The sequence below is a fragment of the Myotis davidii genome, unplaced genomic scaffold, assembly GCF_000327345.1.
Source record: "Myotis davidii unplaced genomic scaffold, ASM32734v1 scaffold157, whole genome shotgun sequence".
Classification (NCBI taxonomy): domain Eukaryota; kingdom Metazoa; phylum Chordata; class Mammalia; order Chiroptera; family Vespertilionidae; genus Myotis; species Myotis davidii.
In genome coordinates, this window is record NW_006288722.1 from 499,286 (window position 1) to 508,495 (window position 9,210).

Below are 9,210 nucleotides of genomic sequence, written 5' to 3' on the forward strand. Positions count from 1 at the left end.
GGGGGACCGGGTGGAGGGGAGCTATGGGGGGAAAAAAGAGGAACAACTGTAATAATCTGAACAATAAAGATTTAATTTAAAAATAAATAAATAAATAAATAAATATGTCAAGTTGATTGCCAAAAGAAAAAGAAAAAAAGAAAAATGATAGTCAGAGGGAGAAAACTGGAGAAGAGGAAAGGGGTAGAGGAGAATAAGAGTGAAAAGAGAGGGAGAAATGTGAGAAGGTGGTATCAGACCCCGCTAGAAACAGAATTGAAGTGGTGTGGGGAGAGTCAGCTACTGGTCCTCAGGTCCACCTCTTTTCACCCCTGATACCGTCTTGTACTGCCAGGGGCCTCATGTGCATGTATGTGGACCTCTCTGTCTATACATCCTAATTCTGTCCATAGCCTCCTGCAAACAGCCACCCCTTGGCCACTTAGGTCTAGGGATGTGTGAACGGATAGTTTGGTCTACCCTTGGGTGGGCAACGCAGGGAAGAGGTCCATGTGGGCCCTAGAAGCGGGCTTGGGGTCCTTTGGGCAGAGAATTCTGGAGTGTGGTCCAGAAGGGGACTGGGTGTGTGCGCAGAGGAGGCCTGGGCTCCTCACTTCATGACACATAGCTGGAAGAGCACCAGAGTAGAGCCTTCCAAAGCACAGCGCCCAGGACAGGGGTCAACAATACAATGATGTTTCTGTTTCATCTGTAAGCTCCACAGAGGCAGGGGGCTGGGGTCAGTCTGATTTGCTGAGGTGTATCTAATGCTTAGCACAGTGCCTGGGGTGGAGTACGTGTTTAACAAATATTTGTCAAGCGAATCTAAGGGGTAGACCAGAAAGAGGTTTAAGAATTTGTATGTATTACTGAAGATCTAGATACCAAAAGTCAGAACTAGGAATGAGAACAAATCTTACAGTGCTCCAAAAATGGATATAGTGACAGCATCATGGATTACTGACTCTTGTCTCTTCACCTCTCCTTTCTCTTTCTTTTCTACTCCACTTCTCTAGGTCCTTTGCCTGCTTGGCCTTCTTTCTATATGGTCCAGCATCTCTCAGTCCATATCTTTCCACTTTTTCGTCCTTTGGCAACTACTCTTTCTTTGTGACCTGACCATCTCTCTGTCTGCTTCTCTGTATTTGTTTTAGTTCTTGGTCCTCGATTTTACTTTCCTTTGTTTCTTTCTTCTACCACTTTGTCTCTTCTAGTCCTTCGCTCTTGTCTTTCTTGTTACTCTTACTCCCTTCTTGATCTCCTCCCAGAAGCTTTCCATGGCCCTTTGCCCAACTTTTCCATGTGCCTATGTCCCTCTCCCTGCTTGAGTCTGGATCCCTGGGGAGCCCTTGACTTGTTCTGCCCTCTGTCCCAGGTCTATATCCACTGCCTCCTTAGCTAAGTCTTCCTGCCTCTCTTCCTCTGTCCTGTCATTCCTAGAGTCCACCTGGCTTCATCTTTTTCATCCCCATCTCCCCCTGCCCCAGATGTCCTTGAGCCAGTCAGTGTCAGCATTCATCCCCTCCCCTCCTGACAGAGGACACATTAACTACCTCCTGGGCCACAGCCTCTCCTTTTCATGTCCTTGGTCCTTTCCTCTGGCCCAGCCCTCAGTCCTCAGACTCCTTTTCCTGCTCAGTGTCGCCTGGTCTGAGCCCCTAGCAGCTCAACCTGCCTGAGCTTGTTTAGTCTGACTCCTTTAGCCCGTTAGCAGCTTAGCCCTCCCACCTCTCCTTTGAGCCCTCCAGTAAACAAGAGGATCAGTGCAGACCTGACAGCTGCTGAGGGGAGAGGGGCCAAGTGTCTGGCCAGGCCAGACCAGGCATAGAAAAGGGGGCTGCATTCAACATTTCCATTTCCTTCTTCAACCAGGAACATTCTGGGGCCTCTTTCCTGGCTATCTGTTTTAGAGCCACATGCTATGGGCCTGTGTGAGGGATCCCCTGTCTCTATGGTCTCTATTCTCATTTTGTGGCTTTGTTTCCAGGACTTGAGCTTTTTGGTTCTTCAACAAAACACCACCAGACTCAGGCAATCACACTGAGAAGCCTTTCTCCTTGAATAATGGCCATGGTCTCTGCTCCACAAAATAGAGGCTAGGTGTAGGAAAAGAGAGATGTCATCTGATCTAGGTCTTCTTATATGTCTGTGGAGAACATGGCAGGAGAGACCACACACAAGCACACACAAAGGGAAGGTGAGTTCACTGTAGGCATTCTGTAAACCAGTAGTTCTCAAACTTTAGTGTTCATCAAAATTGCCCAGAGGGCTTATTAAAACATAGATATTTTTGGCTCCATCCCCAGAGTTTCTGATTCAGTAGATTTGAAGTAAGGCCAGATAATTTGCATTTTAACAAGTTCCCAGGTGATGCTGCTCATCTGGGGACCTCACTTTGAGAACCACTGTCTTAAATCTTATGAATCTCCAACCTTTTTCCCCAACACCGAAGGCTGGGACTAGATTAATTTTTATAAATTATGGTCATTGGGGCTGATGGACACCCACGTCTCTCTTTGGATTGAGAAATAGGATCTGTTAACTCCATGGGAGAGTTTAGGTGTCCTCAGAAGGTAGGGAATAGCCTTTAACTCATGAAGTTCTATTCCAGTACAGACCGTATTTAAACAGCTTCAGACAGGTTTAAACATCTTGGCTAATTCCTAGTATCCCTGTTCCAACTTCTACTCGGGGATGATAGCTCTAAGAGGTGTTAGGGGATTAGGCTGAAAATGTAGGTCACCCACCAACCATCTGGGAACCAGGATGAGTGAGAGAGGAAAAGAGAGGGACAGAATATACACAGAGAAAAGATGAGGGGAAGCAGAGGGCATATGAGGGCAGTCACAAAAGTCTCAGTTGGATTGGTGGCGATTAGATTTCAGTGTCCCACATTGGCCTGGAAGGAAGGAGCAGAATTTCCCATTTTCCCTTCTGTTCCTTCTCTGAAGCTGGATTGCCTGTCCTGGGGCTGGGTCAGCAAGAGTGAGAAAGACTGAGGATTGGATGGTCAAGTCCTGGCGATTCATCATGAAGAAGATGGCTTCTCTTTCTGATTTGATATCTATGAGGATCATGAGGATAGATACAGTGGGGATGAGGCAGGGGGAAGAAATGTGAGGATTCCTGGAAATAGGAGACACCCAACAGTCCAGGTGAGAGTGGGTTCCAGAGAGCTTGAACTCCCCCAAAACAATGACAAGGGGCTTCAGAGCCTTAGAGGGTGAAGGCACTGGGAGCCGTCTTTTCTAATCCCATACTTTCAGTCACCAAGGGCTGAGGGTTGTGTTCACATGAGGGTGGTGGTCTGTACCAGGGAGCTGAGCACATGTAAGTCAGACTATCAGTGAGGAGCTTTATTGGGGAAGATGCCCTCTTTCCTTCCTTGAAAACAGGCATACTTGTTCTCTCCTCTTGTTCCCCCCACTCCCAAGGCCAATGAGATAGTCAAATGATCCCCTTACCTCATTGGCTGCAGGCCTAAGGACCACAAATGACCTCAGAAAGCTATCCCTTTAAGAGTGCCCTCTGGGCTCTGTGCCCACAGCCCCTTGTTCTGAGCATAGAGGCACTGGGCCTTGCTCAATGGTGCCTCCAGTTTCTGGGGAAGCTGTGCTTGCCTGGCTCGGACACTGACCACGTCACCTCTGCCATCCCTTAAGTGAGTATTCCCTGGGCCTTCCTGGGTGCTGGGTCTCTAACCTAGAGCTAGAGCCCCCTCCTCTGATACCTGTTATCTGCTCTCTGTTGTCTATTTTCAGGAATCCTCACATTTCTGTCCCCTGCCCCACTCCTACCCTAACTGGCTCTATATCCCTCACTGCTATCACATCAGAAACATAAACAAGTCTTCTCATTTATTCTTTCATCTTATTCTCTCTGGACACTTCTCTCAGTGTCTCACCACCTTCTCCCTGCCAAGAACCAGTTCCTTCAATCTGTGTTTTTATTCCTGTCTTCTCTGCCCTCTCAAGGGTGAGTAGCTCAATAGAGAGGGCAGCAGCCCTTCCCTGGGAGAGGAAGAGAAACCTGTCCTTTCTCCCACCTTTTTGGGCAGAGCCTAGGGTCTGAGATGTGGTTGAGGGATACCTAGGTTTGGGGCATCAAAATTAAGCCAAACTCTAAGCCTTGCGGATGAGCACTCCCTGCTTTGCCCCTTCTGGAACTATGGGTGTGGCTGCTGAAACTGGGACCTTAGCTAGGGGAAACTGGGGTCAGAATGCGGAAGATGATCTGCTCAAGTTCACACAACATAGGGGGTTCTAAATAGAAGAAGGAAAACCAATCTTGCTTGGTTCCCCTGGGAGAGATTGGCCTTGGGGAAAGATAGTTGCCACTTGGTCCTGATCTTTCTAAAACTCATTCTAGAATCTTTTTTACCCCCTTGGAAAGTCTCTCACCCCTATAAAAGGGGTGGATTAATTCGTAGAACAGATGTGCAGTAAGGGTCTTCTATATGCAAGGCATTGGCTTGGGTGCTCTGAGAGATAGGTATAATCATAGCATTGTATCCTTATTTCTACATTAAAATTCACAGCATACATGTTTCCCTTTGTCTTAAAATATATACGTACTCTCACAGTTAATTAAGCAAAATTTTTAATTGCTTGGAAATGGAATGGTGCCTCTTGAGATGACAGAGCATCTCAGCATGTTCCAGCAGTAGAGTTGGAGCACTGCCATGTTCCTCTTGTTTTCGTAAATCTCAGAGGCACCAGTGGGGCCAGAGATTGTGCTGTCCTCTTCCTCATGTAAGCTGCTTGTCCCTGGTCAGGAACCCCTGCCATCTGAAAAATTGGCCCCCAGCCCGGAGGTGACTATGCAGGGAACAGGGCAGCACCGTCATCCCGGCTTCCCAGAATTGAGGCTCCAGGGTACTTGGGCTTTGGGGGAGCAGGTTTTGGTGAAGGAGACTGGCAGGCAGTCTCTAAGAGCTCCAAATGTCTCCTCTGTTTTGCAGGTGTGTCCCACCCCCATCCAGCCCCAGGATGGCACTGCCTCCCAGCCCCCTGGCCATGGAATATGTCAATGACTTTGACTTGATGAAGTTTGAAGTAAAACGGGAACCTTCTGAGGGGCGATCTGGCACCCTCACAGCCTCACTGGGCTCAACACCTTACAGCTCAGTGCCTCCTTCACCCACTTTCAGTGATCCAGGCATGCTGGGGGCCACTGAGGGCCCCCGGTCAGGCCTGGAAGAGCTGTACTGGCTGGCCACTTTGCAGCAGCAGCAGGGGGCTGGGGAGGTACTGGGGCTGAGTCCTGAGGAGGCCGTGGAGCTGCTGCAGGGTCAGAACCCAGTCCCCGTTGAGGGGCCCCATGGCTACTACCCAGGGAGCTCAGCGGAGACAGGAGCCCAGCATGCCCAGGTGAGTGATCAGTGAGCTGTTTTGAGGGGAGGCTGGATAAGAGAAGGAGTTCCTGGACTGGGAAAGAGACAGAGGGCAGAAGAAGGGCCCTTGGAAGAAATCAGATAGAGAAAACAACGTTCTGCCCCCTCCCTTTTTTCCAAATGGAGAGAAATGAATAGGCTGACCCAGGAGGAAAAGGGAAAAGATAAGGTTAGAAGAGGACAGAAAAGGCAGAGTTGAGAATTAAAGGGCGTCGAGGAGCAGGCGATTACGGGCAGGTAAAAAGGGGAGGTAAAAAACATGCGTGGAAAACAGGGAATGGTGTGGAGTCAAGACTGTGGGAACGCGTATGAAGCTGGCCTTTTCAAGAGTTCGTGCTACCCCAGCCCCCAACCTTCTCAGAAAGGATTGGGACTCATCCTATTAATTATAGACACAAATGGGGGTGTTGAGGGCATTAAGATTTAATCCAAATCCGTTGAGGGTCACAGGGTTGCGGCCTCCAGGAGAGGGGAACCAGGTGCGTTGGAAAGGTGGGGTCTATCTGGCCATGGGTCCACTGGAGACACGTGGGCCTGGAGCCCGATGCTACGCCCTGGGCTCAGGTGCAGGATGAGCTCGCTTGACAGTGGGAGGCGGGCGGGGCCAGCAGCGCTGGCGGGTCCAAAGGCTGGAGTCCCTGGGTAAGGACCTATGGGAGCCCGGAAGTGTTGGGACCTGGGGCGGGGTCTGGATTCGGAGATTGAATCAGTGGAAGGGCGAGCACTCAGGTCAAGTCCCGAGCCAGGCGGGGCCAGCCTGGAGTTGGGAATTGAGTGTCCAGGTCGGACCAGGTCTCTACCTACTCCCTCTGCAGCTGGCCGAGCGCTTTTCTGACGCGGCGCTGGTGTCGATGTCTGTGCGGGAGTTAAACCGACAGCTGCGGGGCTGCGGGCGCGATGAGGCGCTGCGGCTGAAGCAGAGACGCCGCACGCTGAAGAACCGAGGGTACGCGCAGGCCTGTCGCTCCAAGAGGCTGCAGCAGCGGCGCGGGCTGGAGGCGGAGCGCGCCCGCCTGGCCGCCCAGCTGGAGGCGCTGCGGACCGAGGTGGCCCGCCTGGCCAGGGAGCGCGACCTCTACAAGGCTCGTTGTGACCGGCTGTCCTCCAGCGGCCCCGGGCCCGGGGACCACTCACACTTCCTCCTCTGAGCCTCTTGGGGCCACGGAATGGTGGTGGGATAGGTTGGGGTGGGCTCACCATCCAGAAGGCAGCTGTCCCACTCACTAGGTGGTTATTGAGCGCCTTCTGGTGCCAGACACTCCTTTGTATGACCACAGCAACATCCCCAAATTTCCTGGACCCTTAAGGCATGTACCGAGGTTAGATGATGGTCATTTTCTGGGAGAGGGTTCCCCTCCCTTCAAGCGGGCCATGTACAGAAACCCTCTATCTTTTGCCCAAATCCACACGACCAGGATACTGAGATCAGCAGGCACTGTGTGTGGGAGGTGGTGTGGGTGGGGGGAGGGCAAGGGCGTGGATGATGGCTGAGTGACAGTGCATGGGAGGTGAGGGAGTGGTGTATATTTTAATTAAAGGTTTTCAACCTATAGTGCATTAGGCAGTAATTAGCAAGAAGGCTGTATTTTCATTCTGGGGCTTGTAACCTCCCCATTTAGGACTATTGAATTTTCAAGATTTTAATTTCCAATAGCAAGACAGACTAGGAATTTTATCCAAGAGGCTTTCCTCCTACCCACCCCAGTGGCTTCCAGGACCCAGAGCTGCAAAGGCCTGCGGAGGTCTGGGGGTGGTTAGTGTGGGCTGGAAGAGAACCCTGGGCAGGAGTCTGGAGACCTGGGTGCCAGAGCTCTGCCAAGGATACCACTGTAATCTTGAGCAAATCATTTACTCCCTGGGTCCTGGTTACCTCATCTAATCCTCGTTCAGGTTGGATGACTTTTGTTACCTTTCCAGTTCCGGCACCTTTAGTGTGGGAGTCCAGTGGTCTCCCCAAGACAACCTCACCAAGGGACTTCCTGTCCTGCTCCAGCTTCCTGGCTGCAGCCTACACATTGGATGAGCCCATGCACGGGTCCTCTGCTGCTCCCTGCAGGCTGCCTTGACCTCCAGACCTACATAAGGTGACCCTGCTACCTCCTGCCTTTTTGAGGGCTGAGGTGAGACTTGCCCCAGTATGACAAGGAGCTGAGAGTGCAGCTTTTGTGAATTAAACTTGAATTCCAGACAGAACTTTATGCTATTGGCTAATGTTCTTGTAATTTAGAAGTGTTCATTTTTTATCCTTGCTTCAGACGTGTGTGTGTGTGTGTGTGTGTGTGTGAAAGAGAGAGAGAGAGAGAGAGAGAGAGAGAGAGAGAGAGAGAGAGAGAGAGACTGACTGGGAAGCCCCACCTGGGCCGAGTGGTGCTTTTCAGTTCTGGAGGCCCAATAAAAATGGGGTGGAGGTGTGGGGACTGGGCCAGATGGAGCCTGCCCCTCCCACCACTACTGCACAGAAGCTCAGGAGCATCAGTGACTATTCTGAGGTCTCACAGTTGCTATAGTAATCCAGCCCTCTGCTATGGTGAGAGTGGGTGGGGGATATGGGCTGATCAGAGGCATTGAACTGGGAGCAGCAACCTCACCAGCTACTGTCATAGGTCCTCTAAGTGACATAATAAATGGGCAGAAGCAGTCAGGCATGGGGATAGACACTGTCATGTCTCTCTACCTTTCTGCTCCCTCTAACCACTGCTTCCCCAGCTCTCTTCCCATCCCAGTTCTTGTTACTGCCTCCCCCTCCTCTAGCCCAGCTTGTCCCTCCTCCACTCAGGAGCCTGCATTGGAGGCCTCTCTTTCATCTCCCCAGGATTTCTTACTTTTCTCCTCTTCTTTTCCCACTACTGGCTATTGGCTACTGGCAATGGCTGGCTCATGGCACCTTTAGCCTCTCCTCCTTCATCCCCTTCCACGCACATCACTGAAGGGAGAGGCTGGGGCAGGGAGGATCCCTCAGGAGCCCAGCTCTTCTTCCTTCATTCTGGATCTCACACGTCTTACCTGCTCTCTGAAGCTGCAATCCAGACCTACTACTGTTCTTGCACACCTTACTTGATTGGCTGAGGCACACACACGGACAGAGATGCCCATCCACAAGTGTCTCTGGGTCACAAGATGAGGGTCACTCAGATATATTCCACACAGAAATTGCACTAGTGATTGATAGTGTGTGCACTTTAGTCAGATGGGCCTGGGCTCAAGTTTCAGGGCTCCCGGTTCTTCTTTGGGTAAACAATAATGTGCCCTGCTATTGTGAATGTTATTAAGAGTACACAGCTGGACTACCTGAGCCATTAAGGCCACACTCATAGAAAACCAGGGATGTGCAGTCATGAGCACACACATACATTCGAACAACTAGGAAAACCAGGCGGCACAGATCTTAGATGCCCCTTCTGTATTCTTAGTTCACTAGCAGACCTCCTGCCCTTCATTCCCCACACACCCCTTCTGGGCCTCACCCCACAGCTGTGTGTGGGCTGGAGTTCCGCCCCTTGGGCTCAGCTGGGATTCTCTGGAGACAGCTGTAGAAAGGCATTAGCCTGCCCCCTTGACAGCCCCTTATTACCTTCCCCATCTCCAATAATTAACCCCCATGGTGCCTGGGATCGGGAGGTGAGGATAGGGGCTCCTCAGATCTCCTTGGTACATAGTTGGGGTGAGAGTGTAGAGACATGTGACTGCCTGGTGAACTCTGGTCCAGTTTTTGAAAGGTGCTGGTTCTTAATGGTATTTGTGGGTGCTACAGACTGCCCAGTGGGCATCTGAGACATGATGGGTAGAGGCTGAGTGCTAAGACTGGTTCCCTTTATTAACGGCCAGAAAGTCAGGATCAC

At 51.0% G+C, this 9,210-nt stretch overlaps 1 protein-coding gene across 3 annotated transcripts; it reads left to right on the top strand.

Annotated features, from left to right (window-relative positions):
* The first annotated feature begins 2,661 nt into the window (after positions 1-2,661).
* NRL (neural retina leucine zipper) lies at positions 2,662-7,569 on the top strand. Of its 3 annotated transcripts, XM_015562087.1 has the most exons (4): positions 2,662-3,640; positions 4,940-5,348; positions 6,187-6,317; positions 7,289-7,569. In XM_015562087.1, exons 2-4 carry the CDS (start codon positions 4,968-4,970, stop codon positions 7,392-7,394), a joined length of 618 nt encoding a protein of 205 aa, XP_015417573.1. In that variant the 5' UTR covers positions 2,662-3,640; positions 4,940-4,967; the 3' UTR covers positions 7,395-7,569. The 3 variants fall into 3 exon arrangements, with proteins under 3 accessions (XP_015417573.1, XP_015417572.1, XP_006760929.2); XM_015562086.1 differs by having other exon boundaries at positions 2,671-3,134; positions 6,187-7,377; XM_006760866.2 differs by having other exon boundaries at positions 2,680-3,640; positions 6,187-7,377.
* Positions 7,570-9,210: the final 1,641 nt, after the last annotated feature.